Source organism: Tenrec ecaudatus, chromosome 10 (assembly GCF_050624435.1).
Source record: "Tenrec ecaudatus isolate mTenEca1 chromosome 10, mTenEca1.hap1, whole genome shotgun sequence".
Taxonomy (NCBI): Eukaryota; Metazoa; Chordata; class Mammalia; order Afrosoricida; family Tenrecidae; genus Tenrec; species Tenrec ecaudatus.
The window spans coordinates 49,291,526-49,311,869 of NC_134539.1; the positions used below are offsets into that span (position 1 = coordinate 49,291,526).

A 20,344-nucleotide genomic window follows, 5' to 3' on the forward strand; every position below is an offset into this window, starting at 1 on the left:
CAAGATTCTCAGCTTTCAGTCAAGATCCATCTGACAGCTAGTGGTATCTTTGTTCCAAGTCCTCTTCTGAACACGGCTTCATTTCAGCCAGTAACCTTGTCAGAGTACTGCTGTAATTTTTTTTTAAATTATCTTCAGCAAAATGTTACTTGTGTGTGATAGTAATAACATTGTGCAGTAGTCTGCATTCTGTTGGATCATCTTTCTTTGGAATGGACACAAATGTGGTCAGGTATTGGTCTTCCAAATTTCTAGGTATAGACAAGTATACACTTCTAGTGCTTTTGAAACATCTCAATGATATTCTATCAATTCCCAGAGCTTTATTTTTCACCAATACCTTCTTTGTAGCTTGGATTTCTTCTTCAGTATGGTCAGTTCTTGATCATATGCTATCTCCTGAAATACTTTGCTCTCAAGGACTTAATTTTCTTCAGCTTCACCTTGATGTCTTTTTTTTTTTTTAGTTTTATTGGTACTTGCTTATGAAGAACAAGGATTGTAGCCTTCAGTATAGATTACAACTCAATGTAAAAAAGACCAAAATCCTCACAACTGAATCAGTAAGTAACATCATGGTAAACAAAGGTTTGAAGTTGTCAAGATTCCATCTTGCTTGGATCCACAATCATGGAAGCAGCAGCCGCGAGATCAAGGAACAATTACACTGGGTAAATCTGTTGCACAAGACCTCTTGAGCGTGTTGAAAAGTAAGGATGTTACTTTGAGGACTAAGGTGTACCTGACCCAAACCTGGTGTTTTCCATTACCTCACATGCATGTGAAATCGGGCAATTAAGAAAGGCTGAACAAACTTTGATGCATTTGAATCATGGTACTGGCGAAGGATATTAAAAGTACCATGGTGAGGTAAAAAGAACAAACAAATCTGCCTTGGAAGAAGGTAGTTTTGGGAGAAAGACATCATGCGTGCTAGAGGGACAACAAAGAGAAAGGCCCTCGACAAGATGGATTGACCATGGGCTCATACATAAGAGCACTTGTGGGGATGGCAGGACCAGGTGGGGTGTCATTCTGTTGTACAGAGGGTTGAGATGAGTCAGAGCACTTACCAGCAATTTACCTGTCTAGGTTTCAATATCCACTGCAAGGGCTTCACAGCCCTCAAAGACAAAATCCATGATGAAAGGGTTTATTAAGGAAGTTAACAAGTTGTAATCCCAGGGAGAAAATGCTCAGGGGCATTTTATCAGGTCCTCCCAAGGTTCTTTCTGTCTGCTAAGAAATGCCCCAAAGGGCATACCACTCCACCTCAGCCTGAAGGCACTCAGCTCCTTCCACTGGTCAGCAAATCCAATTTCCCCAATTAGGTGCCTAGGGGACCCTACTCTGCAAGTCAGCCTACCGTCCTGCCCCTTATCACTCAGCTTTACTTGCTCTGTGAGTTGGGAAGTCTATCACTCTTCGATATTCTGGGTCCTGGTTCTGCTGCTGCTCCTCTGATGGGATAGCTGTCATCGGGACCCAAGAGACCGCCCATCCAGAGGGCACACTCCATTCCTGGCTCTTCCTGGCAATGAGATCCCTCATCCTGCTTCTAAGAGGGCTTTTTTATATGCAGCAGGATGTCACTCCAGGGATTCCTGTTCACAATTACCCAGAGGTGAATCCTATCAGTATGTTCCCCTACTTTTATGCCCTTAAATCCTATCAGTAGTTTCCCCTTCTTACCAGAACAATGCAGGGAAAGGTTGTTGGGTGAGGGTTAGAGACTGGATACAAAAGTCACATTAAATTCACTGTCCCCCCCAATAATAAATTTAAGTCTTAAAGATTTTTGTGTTCGCTCATCTGTGAACTGTTAAAAGCTAGCTCATTTCTGTTCATCCAACTTGCAAACATTTTTGACTGCCCTCTTACAGTCTGGTCTGGGCTTGGGAGTTTGATTTACTAGGATGTTGTGACTCAAGAGAAAAAGAAAAAAATTTTTTAAAAGAAGGAAAATTGTGCTCTGTTTTCAGCATTTAATAGAGGTCATTCTATTTTCAAGGAGCTCTGGGTAATTTTGCTTCTGTGCACACTGGTGAGGAGTGCAGCAAACTCACAGCTTCACTGTGGCCATCCTGCTATAGTGTGCTGCTCATTTTAGGTGCCAGTAAATCTGGAGGGGGAACCGGCAGCAGTTCCCACACAGTTTTAAAAACTTGTTGTCTCTTGGTAAGATGTCACCTATAGAGATCAGGCTAGAACGCTAATCATGCAGTAGATGCTGGCATGTGATTGGCAAGAATCCCTTAGAAAATCCGTGTCTACCTTTGAGGGAAATTTTTGGTAAATGTGGGATAGGTTATCCTAACAGAACAGTTTAAAATTATGTAGCTACTTTGTGTGTGTGTGTGTGTGTGTGTGTGTTGCTTTGCAGAAGGCTACAGTTGAGTGAGAGCCCTAAATCCACTTTGTGGGTCTCTCCACATATTCAGTCTCCACTGAGTCCTTACTGACCACTGACAAGCAAGGAAAACCTTTGCTCTCAGGCAGTGCCTGTGAAAGTAAATTGCCACCACACCCGTAGCCAGCCCAGGAAGGGGCAACCTCATTTGCAACTATGATAAAAATGATTTTGAGTATCCTTTGTTCTCCATGGCCTATATAGGTGGCTGTGTGGGAGTCCTGAGGCACCATAATGGCCTCATGCTGAGGGTCGCCTTCACCCAGATTATTTGTCTTTGCCTTTTCTTGTCCTGTTTAATAATAAATGTTTTTATAAATTATATTTTAATTTGGAGTCTCTATGGACCCTACAACACTTCAAAACCTCAAATATTTGAAAACTAAGCAGCACAATAATCAGTGGATTGAAAGAAAATCTCAAGGTGCAGTACACATATTTTTTAATTAGCTGGAAATGGAATCACTATCTGAGGGATACAGCAACAGAAGAAATCAGAGCTGCGCAGCATCTATTAAAGAAACTGAGCTCCTAACAAAAACCTAAGAAATAAAATGCCATTCCCAAACAGTTCCACAGCTGCAATCTACCAAACAGAGAAGAAACAATACCAGTGTTATACAGACACAATAACTTTGAGGACGGAAAACTTAGGGTGATCTCCGTTTTTGTCTCTCATCAAATTTATATCTTTCATCTACATTATTCACTATCATTTCCTTCCTTTTCATTTCTTTGATCTGTGGGTTGGTTGGTTATTACAGCAGAGAGGTAATAAAATGCGAAGCTGCTAATCTAAAGGTACACGATTCTAAACCAACAGGAGTTTCTTCATGGGAGGAATGGATACAAGATATATTTAAAGCATCAAAAAGCAAAGATTTCACCTTTGAGGTCTAAAGTGTGCCTGATCCTAGAAATGCTATTTCCAATAACTTCATATGCTTATGGGGCGATTAAGGACAGAGAAGCCTTGATGCATTTGGATGATGGGGGTGCTGAGTGTTGGCAAACCCAGCGAGCTCTCTTGTCCTCTGACTCTTGACTCCACTGCCGCCACTCCTCTGCTGTCACAGCTTTCTGTCAGTGGATCAAGGTTCAACGCACAAGAGATCTCAGGGTACAAAGGATGCACTCCACTCTTGCCTTTACTTTCTTGATGCTAGTTTAAGACCACCCCTTCCTGATTCTAAGATGGCTCATTTTATACTTAGCAGGACTGCAAAACTGGCCAATCCCCACATTAGCGTTCCAAGTTTTTATAATCAGAATTAATTCTGTTAACAATTGCTCACAGTGGAATCATTTAATCACATCTTCCCCCACAGTCTCTTACCTGGGCTAATCAGGAAAAGAATATTCCCAATCAACAGGGTTGGTTGGTGGGAGTTACAAAAATTATGCCTAGAACAAACATATTAAATAACTCACTTTACTCAATATCAAATAGCTATGCTCAGAAAAGCAGCCAGACACCAAGCAGCTTATACTGTACAAGATTCCATTTATATGGAGTTTAAGCACAGGCTCACTAATCTACTGTGACAGAAATGACTTTTAAAAAGACCTGGCTAGGCTAGGTCTCTAAAGAAAAAAAGCAACAGGGAACTTTCTGGAATAATGTCTGTTATCTTGGTTGGGGTTTAGAAAATATGATTGTAAACATTTGCCAAGATTTATTGGGATTGTATCGCTAAGATCTAAGCGTTTTTGCTCTATGTAAAGTAGACTTCAGTTTAAAACGAGAAGGATTTGAGGCAAAACTCCTCCTTTTGTAGAGTTAAGCACAGGCGTACGCCTACTTCCTGTAAATGGCTCCATAGTAAGCATTGTAGGTTTTGCAAGCCATATGGTTGCTGTTGCAACTATTTTACTCCACCAGTGTAATGGGAAGACAGTCATAGACAAAACAAAATGAATGTCCACAACTGCCCTACAGTAAACTGTTTATAAAACAGGTGACAAGCCAGATGTGACCCATGTGCTATATAGTTTGCTAACCCCTGGCACAGCAAATAGAAGATACACCTTCCAAATTAATTTATACATTGCATGTGCCCATACACTGACAGACACAATTATTAGAAGCCTAAATTATGGCTCCTAATGTGAATTTTTTGATACTCATCTAAAATAAGATAACCCCACCCAAAGAAATTTTTTAAATAAGATAACACAGAAAAATGTTTTTACATTAATTTTAATAACTATGGCTAGATTCTGAAAACTATAACCAAGAACAGGGAAAATACTTGAATTAATTTTGTCAGTAATAACAATAGCAAACTGGCTAGTAGTAACTGTAGCACATGCTGGAAACTTAAACACAAATTTAGATAGAAACACTAAAAACTTATGCATTACGCTGACATCCAGATTTCTATGTTATAATGATGTTCTTAAAAATGCCCAATATTCGATACAGGGGACTGCACCGGAGACACAGGGTGGGAATTGCACCTGACCTGATCCCACCACACCGAGGCAAATCACTGGGGGAGTGCAGCGGAACAGCAAGGGAATAGAGTGGCAAGGTCCCCAGGGAATGCTGAAAGTGGACTTTGGGGCCAGGGCGTGATGCACCAACAGACTGGACTGGAAAACGCTCCTAAGGGCCAGCAAACTATCCCTGAACTAACTACAAGCTTTTCTCTTGTGAACTGTTTTGTTCTGTTCTTTGTCAGTGGTTTGTTTTTGTTGTTTTGTTGTCTGGTTGTATACTGTTGCTTTGTTTTCCTGTCTTGTTTTCGTGCATGTTAGTGTCTCCACAGGTCTGTCTGAATAGGACAGGCTGGATGAACTATCTGGAGGAAAAACAACGGGACCGACAGTTCCGGGGGGACTTGGGGTGGGGGGGTAGGGGGGATAAGGAAGTGGTGTTAACAAACACAGGGACAAGGGAAAAACATGGGACCCCAAATGGTAGAGAGGGGGGAGTGGCAGGCCTGGTGGGAAATGATCAAGGGTAAGGTTGCTTAGAGAAGAGGTATACTCTAGCCCAGGTGGCGATAAAGCATGGTAGTAGGGCAGGAGGAAAGTCAAGGGAGATGGAGGAAAGAGCTAGGAGTCAAAGGGCATTTATGGAGGTCTAGACAAAGACATGTACATGCAAATATATAAAGGAGGATGGGGAAATAGATCTATGTGTCTATATTTACAGGTTAAGTATTAAGGTGGTGGAAGGACCTTGGGCCTCTACTCAAACACTCCCTCAATGCATGAATACCTTCTTTTATTAAATTGGAACTCTATGATGCTCACTCTCCCAACACAACGGCTGGAGCCAAAGTGGGTGAACAAGTAAATGTGGTGAAGAAAGCTGATGGTGCCCAGCTATCAAAAGAGATAGTGACTGGGGTCTTAAAGGCTTGAAGATAAACAAGCGGCCATCTAGCTCAGAAGCAACAAAGTCCACATGGAAGAACACACCAGCCTGTGTGATCGAGTGGTCCCAAAGGGATCAGTTACCAGGCATCAAAGAACAAAAAAATCATATCATTGACTACACACCTCCATGATAGGATTGCTGAAGACAAATGGGTGCATAAGCAAATATGGTGAAGAAAGCTGATGGTGCCCGGCTATCAAAAGAGATAGTGTCTGGGGTCTTAAAGGCTTGAAGGTGAACAAGCGGCCATCTAGCTCAGAAGCAAAAAAGCCCACATGGAAGAAGCACACCGGCCAGTGCGATCACGAGGTGCCCAAGGGACCAGGTATAAGGCATCATGCAAAAAAAAAAAAAAGATATACGTGTGTGTATGTATGTGTATATGTATATATGTATATATATTACCATAGTAAATGAAGGGGGAAGTGCAGAGTGGAGAACCAAGGCCCAAGTGCCGGCCAATGGAGATCTCCTCATAGAGGGGTTTAGGAGAGGAGATGGGTTAATTAGGGTGCGAGGTGGTACCGATGAAGAACACAGCTTTCCCCCAGATCCTGGATGCTTCCTCCCCCCAACTACCATGATCCGAATTCTACCTTGCAGGGCTGGATAGGGCAGAGGCTGTACACTGGTACATATGAGGGCTGGAGGTACAGGGAATCCAGGGTAGATGATACCTTCAGGACCAAGGGTGTGAGGGAGGATGCTGGGAGAGTGGAGGGTGAGTGGGTTGGAAAGGAGGAACTGATTACAAGGATCCACATGTGACCTCTTCCCTGGGAGAGGGACAGCAGAGAAGGGGGGGAAGGGAGACTCCGGATAGGGCAAGATATGACCAAATAACGAGGTATAAATTACCAAGGGCACATGAGAGAGGGGGGAAAGGGAAAGGGGGGGAAAAAAAAGAGGACCTGATGCAAGGGGCTTAAGTGGAGAGCAAATGCTTTGAGAATGATTGGGGCAGGGAATGTATGGATGTGCTTTATACAATTGATGTATGTATATGTATGGATTGTGGTAAGAGTTGTATGAGTCCCTAATAAAATGTAAAAAAAGAAAAGAGGAGAAAAAAATGATTAGGGCAAAGACTGTACAGATGTGCTTTATACAATTGATGTATGTATATGTATGAACTGTGATAAGAATTGTATGAGCCCCAATAAATTGTTTAAAAAAAGAAACTAGAAAAAAATGCCCAATATTACACACATTTATATAGCTGATGCCACATTACAAATATTCAAAATTAAAGGCCCCAACTATTTCTCATTGTTTTTTTAAAGGACTTACATAACTAAATTTGGTTCTCACCCTTCACCCAACTTAGACAAAATATGAGTGGCCAGCCCTATTGACCTTATTAGTTGGCAAGCAAACTTCTCTGTCTACAACTAAGAAAGTAGAAAATTTCTATTTAAAAGTCTCCAAGTAATATTTTAAAACCACATTTCCGGAATTTACTTTTTAAAATACAGATTCAACTAATCAGTCAACTAATCAGTTCTTTTTCTTTTAAGACCTCAACTTTGTTTTCTAAGTGTTTTTGCTGCAAAACATGTAAACAAAATCCAAATTCCTTCATTGAGAGATGGTCCCTATCTTTAACAGTTACTTGTTCATAACCTCTACTTCCCACATTAGAACAGCATGACAGTCCTGGGACAGCATTCCTCAACTCTAAAACAACAAATTATTTTAAATATCTCTATGTATTCATTGTTGCCACATAAAACTCTAGAATCAGAAATTACATTTCCGGTAAGACCGAAACAACATTCACTTTACCTATCTTCTTCCTCCCACCAATTCATACCCAGACCCCAACTGGGTCTTATCTATGAGGCTTCACTTTTTCTATGAATCTGAGTTAACATTCTCAAATAAGAAAGTGACATTAATTTCTACCAAAAAAATTCTTTTGAGTTCCACCAAGAGAGACTTTTGCGATTACTTTCTACACATAAATAAGATCAAAACTTGCAAAAGCAAATCAACTCTACCCAACTCCAAAAGACAGTATTAGTGGTTAAGTAACCAATATGTTAATTTTAGAATCCGATTGTTAATCTCAATTGTGATTTGCTTGTTTTTAGGACATTTAAGAAACACCAAGAGGGCTTCAAAAAGTATGTGGGCAAATGGGGTAAAAAGATAATGGAGTTTTCCCACAAACCTTTTTATGACTCCTCACAGGAGCAACACCCAGTCCAAAGAGTGTAAATGAAGTGCTGAAATTGCTAACAAGAGGACAATACAGAAAGCAATGGAAGAACAGAAAGCAGTGGAACAACTATACATAAGTCAGCCTACGATATTTAAAATATATACCATATGAATATGTAAGATGCGTTATTCATTCACAGTACAGTCATCTGAATCTGAACTATAAGTCACCTTAGAGCTTGACTTTCAACTCTTCTATCTCAACGATCAAATTGCTAAGGGAAACCTTAAGCAAAATTTTATTTTAAAAACCTCATTCTGAAAAAAAAGAAAGAAAACCCCATTCTGATAAGTATTGCTGATTTACACTTAAAACGGAAATGATGTTTAATGTAAAAGAAATATTATTATGATATATAAATTATCCAACTCTTGCTGCTCACCTTTCAGAAAGAACCCTCATTGCTGGCAGCTAGATGTAATGGGGGGGAAAAAAAAGGAAGGGAGGGAGGAAGGGAGGGAAGGATGGAAGAAAAAGTCAGGCTTTAGAACCAGAAAGACATGGGTTTGAACTGTACTGCACACTCCCAGGGACATTAACTTTCTAAGCACAGTTTTTAATTTCTAAAAAAGGGCTATTAATACTATCTTTGCAGGACCGTCATAATGATTACTGAAAATACATGTAAAGTAAACTCAGTCACAGGACTTGAAGCTTTTTTTTTGAAGCTTTATTGTTATTTTTATCACTCATAAGCACATCCATGAGAGAGAATACAAGAAAGGACAGGATAAAGGAAAAAAGCAGAGCTGAGGTTGAGTTTAACTGCTAAAACAGAGCAAAATAAAAATGCTGATAATTCAAGTAAAACTTAGGGCTAACCCTTTTATTACTCACAATTTTAAATAAACACGACACTGTAGCTACTCTTTGGAAAATCCAAAATTAGCTACAGATCTACTTATTTTGGAGCTAAATTTTAAACACAGTAAAATGAGCAATTTTATGAATAGGTGAAATAGTTTCACGCCTGGGGAAAAAAATCCCAAAAACTGAGCTATTAAAGGAGAGTAAACGATTCCTACCTTTAAACAACTGCTATTAAGATCTGTAACAACACTATATGGAAAAAGTAAGAAGAGAAAATGGAAAACAAAGTTAGAGAACAAGTTTTGTAAAGACAGAGGCTTTAAGATCAAAGACAAAAGAAAAAGCATCTCACTAACAAAATAGAAAAATGTGATGAGTTGTGAAATATGAAAGAAAAATGAGGGGACGGCTGATAGGTGCCGAGTATAAAAGCAGTCTTAGCAGCAATGTAAGAAACAAGCAATGAGTCAAATTCTTATTAATAGAGGGGGAAAATTTTTAAGTTGTGCTTAAATGTGAGGAAGTAAATCCACTGACCTCTTATTAACAAATCCAAATCATATAAAAGGGCTAGCTTTCAAGTCACTAGTCTGAATTAGCAGGGTCTGAAGTTTAATTTTTTTTTTAAAGCCAGAGTTTGGATTTTATAGAAATAAAAGGAATCATTCAAGCTTGCACTGACCACCCCAAAATACAGTGAAGACAAAACAAATAAAAACATCCAATTTCAGACATGAAAATTTTCCGTGGAAGAAGTTAAAAAAAAATTCTGCCAAGTTAAAACTCAATGTAAAGTATCTTTTGGGAGAAATGAGCTTATCTCACTCTCTCTCTCACACACACACACACACACACACACCTTAAGGAACAACAGTAAAAATGCTTTTTATTTATCAAGGAAAAAACCTTGTTCAGCTGGTAGGAAAATAAATTTAACTAGTTAACTAAAGACAAAACTTCAGCGTTCAAAAAATCACACTCCTTTCTCGATACCGCTGCTCAGTGGATTCCACCGACTCTTAGCAACCCTATACAGGGCAGAGTAAAACGGCCCTGCGGGTTTCCGAGTAGAAAGCCTCGGTCCCTGAGGAGCCACGGTGGTTTCGAACTGCTGACCTTGTTGTGGTCAGCAACCCAACCCTTAAGCCACTAACCCCAAACATAACCTTAAAGCACCCAGGCTTCCTCACCCTTTTTCACACCAGGATGTAAAAACTCTTGTACAGTTACGCCAGACAAAAATCAGTTTAACACCGAGGAAACTGTCTTCAATTAATAGTTTGTATGCATACTTCCTTAAAAAAAGTCAATGAAATTCTACATGATATTAATAACCTAGGTCATCATTCTAGAAAAACAAATATATGTTTCGACTATGTAAATTTAATTGGGGCAATCATCAGTAGGTTGGTTGGTTTGTTTTTCTTGTAGATTTCTGAACCTTAGTTCATTTCTCTAAAACTTAAATGTGTAAATACCTCTGGTATTCTTTTTGCATAAATAATAAAATTGTGCAATAACTAGTTATAGGTCCTGATGCAAAGTGCAAATCATGTTACTACTTGAACTTCCAATGTCTGTATCATTGCCCACATATTTTAAACCAATCAGCTCACTCGTAGCTGTAACATTGCTAATGGGGGGAAGAGGCTCACTTTTTCAACACTTGCAAAATGACTAAATTTGCCAGGGTCCAAAAGCAACAGCGAAAGTGCCTAACAGGAGGGTTTTTGTTTTTTTTTAACCAACTTTCTAACACAAAAAGCTAGACTGCTTCCTGATCTCAAATCAACCCAAGTAACGACAAGTCACTAGGGGCATCACTTCACAAAGAAAACAGCAGAAGTTTGCACACAAGATAAAGTGTCATTGGCTAAGGTAAAATGAGTTTTCAACAAAGCTCTTGGGGAAGCTTCAATTAAACAATACAAGTAGCTCAAAATCGACAAAAATGCTTCCAAGAACAGCATCCCAATAAACATCTACAGCTGTATTTGGCCTGACGTCTGCGGGAGCGCAACCTGTACGCAAAGGAGGGAATCCAATGTATTATACAGACTTACGTAACCCGGCGACGCCAAGAGAAACGAAACGCGGTGAGTGTAAAAGCGACGGAAGGTGTCGACGCTTTCCGCAGCCCGAGCCTCATCAACTACCGGGCAGCACGAGCAAGCCCCCTCGGGTCCACAGCGGAGACGCCACGGAGAATCTGTCGTCAAGCGAGTAGGCAGCAGGCAACACAAAACCCGAAATGCAGCGTGGAAAAAAAAAGTGGATTTACAGTCTCCCAGAAAGCTGGAGAGTTGTTTTTGTTTTTCATCTTGATGTGCATCTCCTGCAACCTTCCATGAATCCCGAACTCATAATGGAGCTGCTTCTTTGATTAAAGTATCTACCCACTAGGTCTTCGTTGAAATAGTTAGGCCAGTGACCGCAGAGCGCGACACACACACACACACACACACACACACACACACACACACACATTTTGGAGGGAGGCGATCGAGCAGGTCGCTTCGAATGCTTGTTTCCCCACCCCCCGCTCTGAATTCGATCGCCTGGAAAAAGTCCTCGGAAAGACTGCATTTGCTACCTTGCACACACGGCCGGGGACTCGCCAAGTTTCCTAGGGGCCGAGTGGACGGCGGGCAGCGCCCCGGGTCACCACCCCAGCCCGGCCTCGCGCACCAGCCGGGGGCCGCGGGCCGCCGTCCCTTGGCAGTTCCGAGATCCCGCGCGGGGCCCGGGCTCCGGGACGAGGGCGCCGCCCAGACGGGCGCGGACGCGGCCGCCCGCCTCCCCGCCAGGGGAAGCTCCGCCGCCCTCGACACCTCACCGGTAAACAGCGACTCCGCGAGCGGGGACGCCCGCCCGCCCGCCCCCGGCGCCGCGCACCATTTTCTGAAAGGAAGTGCCGGCAGGCCGGGCTCCGGCGGCTCGCGGCGGGAGGGCGGCCCCCGGCACGCGAAGCGGGCTCTCTTCGCTTCCCGGCGTGGGCCGGGCGAGTGAAAGCGGGGCGGCCGTCGGGCCGAGGGCCGACGGGCAGCTCTCCGCGACTCGGGGCGCCCCCGCGAGCGCCCGGAAGCCCCGCCGTCGGGCTCGGCCGGGCGGCTCCGCGGACGCCGGCGCCCCGCCCGGCTCCCCGGCCTGGGCGCCGTTCCGCCGAGAGCCGTGAGGAAGCAGGGCGAGCTCGCTCGGCGGGGCGCGAGCGCCACGACACCTCGCACTTACCCATCCATGGCCCAGACGGAGGAGCGCGCGGTGCGGGGACGGACGAGCTCGCCGAGAGCGCAGGGAGGAGGCGGGGGCGGCCGGGCGGCTCCGGGGACCGGCGCGCGGCGCTTCTTGCGAGCCCCAGCCGGTCCGAGGTGGAACCAGAGTGGGAAACAGGGGCGGGGACCGGGCACGCTCCCGCCGCCGCCGCGCCCCCGCCTTCCCCACCCCGCGAGCGCGTCCCCGCCGCGCCTAGCCCCGCCCCGGGAGCGTCGACGCCCTCCCTCGGGGCCGCCCCTAGGCTGGCGCCCACCCGTCGCCCCGCCCCCAACAGACCGCAAGCTCGGCTCCAGGGCGCCCTCTTCCGCCCTCGCCCTGAGACTCCGCCTCCCCGCCCGCCCTCCCCCCTGACCCCGGGCCGCCCGCCTGCGTGCGCGGGAGCGCGCGCCTTGTGCTGTCCGCTGCGCGGCCCCGCCTGGCCCTCCGGCGGTCTCGGCGGGGCTTCCGCCTTGGCCGAGCTGGTCGGCCGACTTGAACCTTTCTTTCTACGGCTGGGAAAAGTCTCGCGGACCAGACTCAGAGCTCAGGGGGCGGTTCACGAGGACGCTGAGCCGCGCGGGAATGGCCTGGGGTTGGAGCGTGGCGGAAGCGCGACGGACTCAGGCGCGCCGCCTGCCGGCCGGGCGCTCGCAACGGCCTTCGGAGCCCGGGGCCCCGCCGCCCGGGGAAGCCCGCGCTCGGGGCCGGCGAGATGGAACCCCAGCTTTGCGAGGTCCGCGCCGTCGCCTGCCAGCGCTGGAAGGCGACCCCTGGGACCAGCGCGACTGGGAAGATGCATGAAGTGCGACTTGAGACCGATTAAGTTTGGGTCTCTGAGGGCGTTTCCATCCGACGGCTCGGGATTGAGTGTACGTGGAAATGCGCACTGCACACGTACGCAGTGGACACTCTTCCAGAATTTTCGTTCTTCCCCTGTGATAACACCTCGGTGGGAAGTGATTGCCCTTCCCAATACACACACCCCCTTTTATATTTTCTCCCCCAAGATGCTCTGTTCAGAGTTTCCTAGCCAGGAATCATTTCCCACTAGATCCTTTCCCTCTGTTGGGTGCCGTCGAGTTTTTTCACGCATACCAACACCACGTGACCGAGTGGACCTGCCCTAGGGCTTAAAACCCATCGTCTTCGCTGGAGCCCATCCCCCAGGCCTTGCTCCCAAGGTTGTGGAGGGATTCGAACCACCAACCTTTCAGTTAGCCTCTGAGCAAAAAAGTATTATTTGCAACAACGCTCTTGGTCTTACCCTTTCATAGGCTGTGTAATTCTGAAAAGGAATGATTTTCAATTCGTAGCTTTTTAAAAATGCGAGCCGCTAAACCCGGTCCTTGGCCACATTTTTAACCATAGTAGAAGGAAGAGGGCTTTTCACCTTGGATCCCCATTTGAAGAGCAAATAGGAACCTCAGTAAGTTGGGCGCATAAAGAGACTTAAAAGTGTGAATTCACCCCGTCATGCAGTTGCTGTTTATTGTCTACTATAAGCCAAGCCCTCCACGCAAAAATTAGCGCTTCCAACCTTCAGTTTATTCCATCTTTTTGGTAGAAAACAATTTTCAAATAGCAAGTAGTTCAGTGATGTCATTTTTAAAATCTCTGACCTCGGATACATTTTGTTTTGTGTGTTAAGTCCAACTATTAAGTAGCGGTTTTTAAGTATTTCCACCCTACATTGCCAGGTGAGTATTAAAAATATCACTAAGAAGCTGCTGATACAGTCATATTATTATTGTCTTTGGGGTATACTGTTGATAACCTTTCCTTAATTCTTTTTAGCTACACAAATAACAAGGATATATACTAATTTCAGGAAATGTAAACCTAAACTATTAAAAGAGTGTATATTTTCGTTCTAAATCGCCCGTCCATAATAACCACTGTAAGGATGTATGTGCATGCTTCTAGACTGACCTTTATACTTGCCTCTCCTACTTGAAAGTTCTAGAGACTTTTTTTTATGCCAATACTTTTCATCTTCTTAATTCTTTTGAGACTACAAAAAACTGATGGCAGGAAGTGGGTTCTGGCTGAAAGTAGCCCTATAGAGAGTTTCTGAAGCAGTACATCTTTATAGGAACAGACAGCCTCCTCTTTCTCCATCGAAGTGGCTGGTGAGTTTGAACTCAATACTTCGCAGGTAAACAGTCCAAGGCTTACGCGACCATGCCAGCAGAGCTTCCGCATTATCGTTTCACATGCCAGAATGTATGAAACTATTTCCAAAGTAGTAGAAATATATGTTCTTTCTATTTTCAATATAACTAACACTGTTGCCAAGAACATCGTTATGAACATCTTTGCACATATAAGACCATGTCTGAGGAACAGATTCCAAGTAGTAGAAATGTGGGACAAAGTATATGATCATTTTCAAATATAATAAATATTGTCAAAATGACTTCCAAAACAAGCTGTTTCCATTTGCACTGGCTTTATTGTATTTTATTTTTTAAAGAAAAGCTATGTCTTTCTTTTAGCCTTATCCCTTAAAGACAGCTAGCAAATTTTAATAGTAAAACAAACTCTGAAACCCAAGCTATATTACTACTAATTATAAAAACCCTACAATGCAAAGATAGTACACCTGGCATTAACAAAACAGCCTGGTATTTCCTAAGCTTTATGAACATTTCAGCAGAAACTCAGATATAAGGAAACAGTTCACAACAGAAAACACAGTAAAATTGTTTCTTTCCCCTACCCCTTAGTCCTCAATTCAAAGGATTTCTCAGGGATTTGAGTCCTTTTCATTAAAAAAACAATGCATAGAATGGAAGTTAGCTCTTCTTGGACCATGGCAGAGTGGGTTGCACGTTGAGCTACTGACCTCAAAGTTAGCAGTTTGAAACCATCAGCCGCTGTGCAGGAGAAACACGAGGGGTTCTACTCCCATAAAGAGTTGCCTCCCAGGAACCCACAGGAGCAGTTCTACCCGGTCCTGGAGACTGTGAGATGGAAACAACTCGATGGCCGTGAGTTTGAGTTGTCAGAGCTCTTGCCTTAGTCCGCATGGCCTGGAAGAGGCACGGCCTTCTGTGATCTCAGCAGAAGTCTCTGAGTTTCTGAAATTATCCGCCATCTCCTGCCTCGGCATGGGAGTTTCATGTTCTGTGTACTGTAGCTTCTTGCTGGGGAACCCAGGAGCAATACCTCTGTTTACTTCTTGCCCTATAGTTCAAGGAGGACAGTTAGAAATAATTCAGCCTATTTTTCAAATACTTTATCTTCGTATATCTTTGTTCTGTTTATTTACTAAAAGATGCAACCCCTCCCTCACTGTCATTAACATCTCACAAAATGTAACCTTTGAACACTTGATTTTGAGTCTAGCATTGATCCTTTCCGCACAAATGGTGAAAGTGGCGATACCAGAGGGTGGAAGGAAGGTGGGGTGGAAAAGAGGAATCAATTACAAGGATCTACATATAACCTCCTTCCTGGGGGATGGACAACAGAAAAGTGGGTGAAGGGAGACGTCGGACAGTGTAAGATATGACAAAATAGTGGAGAGAGGGTGGGTTGGAAAGGGGGAACCTATTACAAGGATCTACATGTGACCTCCTCGCTGGGGGACGGACAACAGAAAAGTGGGTGAAAGGAGATGTCGAGCAGGGCAAGATATGACAAAATAATAATTTATAAATTATTAAAGGAGGGGGGAGCAGGGAGGGAGGGGAAAAATGAAGACCTGATGCCAGGGGCTTAAGTGGAGAGCAAATATTTTGAGAATGATGAGGGCAATGAATGTACAAATGTGCTTTACACAATTGATATAAGTATGGATTGTGATAGGAGTTGGATGATCCCCTAATAAAATGATTTTTAAAAAGATATGACAAAATAATAATTTATAAATTATCAAGGGTTCATGAGGGAAGGGGGAAGGGGAGCCTAGAGGGAGGGAGGAAAAGGAGGAGCTGATATCAAGGGCTCAAGTAGAAAGCAAATGTTTTAAGAATGATGATGTCAACAAATGCACAAATGTGCTCGACACAATGGATGGATGTATGAATTGTGATAAGAATTGTACGAGCCCCCAATAAAAAGTCTAGCATGTAGTGGTTAGTTAACATTTAACCGTTATTACATTTTCACCTTATGTATTATAGCTAATGCCTCGTATATAAAATAATACAAAGATGTTAATATACTCATAAATACTACAAACCATAAGGTAAAGCTGAGATAGTGAAAATGTTAACATCATTTTATCCCCTGACAAATTCACTAACATGTGTTCCCTAAAGTAGAAACCTCTGAAATTATGTGCAGTGGATGGAAGGAAAAAAGCCAGTTCCAAAAGGTGTGGACTTTATGATTCCATGTACATGATCTCTGCAAAATGACTAGATTAGCTAATGTAGAACAAAGTGGTGGTAGTCAGGAGCTAGCACGAAGGGGGGCATGTCCTCCCACCACTGCCCAGTCTCCTTTATGCTTTATTGTCCCCCTTATTCTAATGCAAGTTTTAAAAATTGTTCATCACTCCCCTAAAATATAAACTTCATAGAAGGTAGGGATTGTGGTAGTAATCTCTTTTACAATAATTAATACCAGATTAGACCCAAGGATTTGGAGAATAAGGATGTCTGAAATGCCCAACTCCTCCAGGATGCTCTTTGGCTCCATTTCCCCTTACTCCTCCTTGAAGATCTTCCTTCACGTCCCTGGGTTCTGCAATGCACCGCAACAGTCCATAGACACTCATGAAACTTTGAGGAATGTCTCACATGTTGGTGGGAGGATTCAGTCCAACACTGAGAGGGAGGCGAGTCAAATACAAGGTCCACAGCCGGAAGCCAAAAATGTCCACCAGCTACAGTGGGTCTTCTTGCTTCTGATCAAAGCTCAATCATGAAGATAAAGGTCTGGCTTTCCAGGTTAGGCGATGGAATTATGCAATTGTATGGCAGCCCAATTGGATAGCCATGAAAAACCAAAAATGTGACCTGGTTCATGAAAACTTCTAAGGTAGAATCTTAAAGACGTCATCAAGGAAACAGAATGTGGCCTATTTCACACCCTCAACTAAAGTCAGGTCGTAATTCCATCCTATTCCTGTCTTTTAGTAAAGAATGCCCTCCAAAATGGAACTACAGCTACAGACATATCAAGTCCAGGATTGTATAGTATTAGGACTTATGGCTAAAAGGTCATGTTTAATTGACTGTAAAACCAAAAACCATTCATAGCAACCCTGTGGGGCTGGGTAGAACCACCCTGTGGGATTCTAAGACTTAACCTTTGGTGGGCGTAGAAAGCCTTGACTTTTGACTTTATTAACTATAGCAGGTCTAGTTATACATTTTATTTTGCTGATATAGTCTTAGCAACTAGAACAATGCTTAGACCACAATAGGCAGTTAGTATTGTATTGAATGAGTAAAACTCATCCCTTTGTAAAAACAATCTTTGTTGTGTTAGAATTCCTTATTGCATTAAATTTGTATTTCTGTTAAAGTTGTTGTTTTCTTCCTCAGCATTACCAACTACTAGTTATTTATTGTTTCTCTGCTCTGCCCTTTCCCATTCTTTTTCTTTAATATTTTTCTTTGCCTTTTTCCCTTAATATTTCTGATGATTTTCTTAAATCTATCCTCTCTAACCATAACCCAGATTTCTAAAGTTATTAGTTTGATTCTTGCTATTTTCAATATATTTTAAATTATTTAATATTGTTTTTCTCCTTATTGTCTTGCATTAATTCTGCCAGGTTTCTTTCACCTCGTGCTTCTTGTTGTTGATCATATTTGCCATCAAGTGGGCCCTGACTCATGGGGACCTTTCATTTTAATCTGGAAGTGTTACTGAAACCTGTTCAGCAGCATAGCAACATGCAGCTCACCATTGACAGCCTGGGAGTGGCTATACCTAAGGTTCATGGGCTGGAATCAAACTCAGGTCTCCAGCAAGGAAGGTGGGAGTTCCACTACTGAATCACCAATACTATCGTCTTATCTATGTTTTAAAATATACATTTAAACATAACAGCAAAACATTTTCTAGTGAAATGGGTGAAATTCTAGGGGAAAATATTGGTTTTTCCATCCAACAATGCACATAACATTTTGATTTATGACACTGATTCAATCCCTACAATGCAACACTCTTCCTGCTTATCACACATTCAGTTTTCCCATATGAGGAAATGGTGGGAAGGCTATATCTGACCTTGTCTTGGACTGAGTTGTCCTGAAAAGCAACATCAATGAAATAGAGAGATAGGAATTAATGTAATCAAGAAAATGGCTCACATGGTTGTAGAAGTGGGCAATTCCAGTCCAAGTCCAGGTAGGTTCCAAATCTGTGCATCAGATGTCAAGCTGGAGGCCTCTCCTGGCATAGGTAGCTTTAAGGGTTGTTGAAGCCAAGATCAACAGCAATGCCACAGACCAGTAGCTGCAGAGCAGGATAAATCCAAGGCTAGTACGCTAGATGGCATGTCAGATGGCAAGCCACTGATAGCTTACAGGAATGGCAAGCAATATGGCAAGCCATTGGCTCATGTTCAAACAACCAGAGGTCATTGAATCAAATGCAGGATCCAGACCCAGCAACAAGCAAGAAAACTTTTCCATAGTTTTTATTTATATAGGAAGTAGGCCACATACCCTGCCCCCGCCCACCCCCCAAAATCCTTGTGTTCCACCCTAATCTGATAACTGATTGGCTGCTCACTGCAGATCCTATTATAGACTTGATTACATTGTGCTAGGCTACATCGCTGAGGATAATTAGGCCTTAACTGCCAAACCAATGAGTATCCTGGTCCAACCAAGTTGACACAAAACCCATAGACCTATGGCTATACAAGGGGGAAGAAGGATCCAATTCCATATCTTCCCAAGAATGAGTCTTCGGGGCACAAATCAGACATGCTTCCACTTTCCAAGAGCCCCACCCACAACACTGTATTTCACCGCTTGGTTGGATAAGTCATTGCAATGGCCATGCAGAATTCATACACAGTACTCACAACTATGAGGGCTTATTAGGGAAACTGGGTCACAAGTCAAAATCGGAAATTATTAAAGATATAGTCCATTTGTCTTTAGCAGCTCTCGTCAGCCATGCCAGAGCCATGCCAGCAGCCACAGTTCTCTCCAGCCATATGGTCTCTTGTCCCCTGCCTTGCTAAGGTGAGCTTGGCAAAGTTCTCTTATCTCTAATAAATGCCCCAAGGACGCTCCACTCTGAAAGCCAACTTTCTGCCCAAAGGCACAGAGGTCTACTCATTCTGTAGGCTAAGTAGCCTGCCACTCTGCCTCACGGTTTTGTGTGGCTCCTCTGCTCTGTTTCATAGTCTCGGGGCAGTTCCCCTGCCCTGCCTCGTGGTCGCTGTACTGCAGCCTGTCTGCTACATCAGGCAGGGATCTTGTACAAACTCTGCTGTTTGTTCTTCTTAATGGCTGTGGGTTTCCTCATTTTATTTCTGCTTCTGCAGTGGCTCTCCTAGCAGAAAGGTAAAACTACCGAATCCCCACCTGAGAGTCCTCTACACCTTATTGCTATGGTGAAAGTTACAAAAACTATGCATAGAAAAGCCATAGCAAGTAATTCCATTTTACCCTATTATAAGATTTACACTAATATAATACATTTCTCACAAGTAATGAAGCAATGTTGATATACTGACTAAAGTCCTTTATTCGTGTTTCAATCTAAATAATACTTTCTTCTGATTTCTTTAGTTTTCACTTAATATTGTTCTGTTTAAGGATCACATTACATTTAGTTGTCATGCCTCCTTAGGCTGCACTTGGCTGGGACACTTTCTTAGACTTTTCTTACTTTCCATGACCTTGAAAGTTTTAGAGTATTGATGAGGAAATTTGTACAACGTTCTTCAATTTGGGATTATTAGGATTTTTTTTCCAAGTTGAACCCGGGGTACTGCGTTCACAGGAAGTGAACTACCATTTTCATGAAATCATGTCAAGAATATGAGATATATTATCAACATTACATATCACTGTTGATGCTGACCTTGACCAACCGGTAAAGTAGTATTCTTCAATGTAAAGTTACTCTTTTTGTCCTGTTCCATATTCTACTATTTAAACGGAAGTCACTGTGTAGCTAGAGTGCGGAGTTACTACCCTCATTGAGAGGGTAGTATCTATTGAAGATATTTAGAATTCTTCTGTATCGAATTTTCTTTTCCCAATTTTATTTATTTATATAGTCAATTGTTATTTATATTGGTATGGACCTATTTTATACTTTGGGTTGTAAGCCAATC

General features: G+C 43.0%; 1 protein-coding gene and 1 long non-coding RNA gene across 10 annotated transcripts in view; both read right to left on the minus strand.

The window, feature by feature from the left end:
* PTBP3 (polypyrimidine tract binding protein 3) overlaps positions 1-12,240 on the minus strand; it is a 78,263-nt gene extending 66,023 nt beyond the window's left edge. For 2 of the 4 annotated variants that reach the window (XM_075560323.1, XM_075560322.1), the window contains exon 1: positions 12,064-12,240. Coding sequence is in view for 1 of the 4 variants with exons in the window: in XM_075560320.1 (XP_075416435.1) it covers positions 12,064-12,067 (4 nt within the window). In the remaining 3 variants the exon portion in view is untranslated. The remainder of the gene's footprint in view (positions 1-12,063) is intronic. The other 2 variants (XM_075560319.1, XM_075560320.1) reach the window with 2 other exon arrangements.
* Positions 12,241-14,429: 2,189 nt separating this feature from the next.
* LOC142459106 (uncharacterized) overlaps positions 14,430-20,344 on the minus strand; it is a 49,909-nt gene continuing 43,994 nt past the window's right edge. For 4 of the 6 annotated variants that reach the window (XR_012786444.1, XR_012786442.1, XR_012786441.1 and 1 more), the window contains exons 6-7: positions 18,357-18,501; positions 14,430-15,270 (exon numbers count right to left, since the gene is read on the minus strand). This is a non-coding gene — a long non-coding RNA (uncharacterized LOC142459106). The remainder of the gene's footprint in view (positions 15,271-18,356; positions 18,502-20,344) is intronic. The other 2 variants (XR_012786446.1, XR_012786445.1) reach the window with 2 other exon arrangements.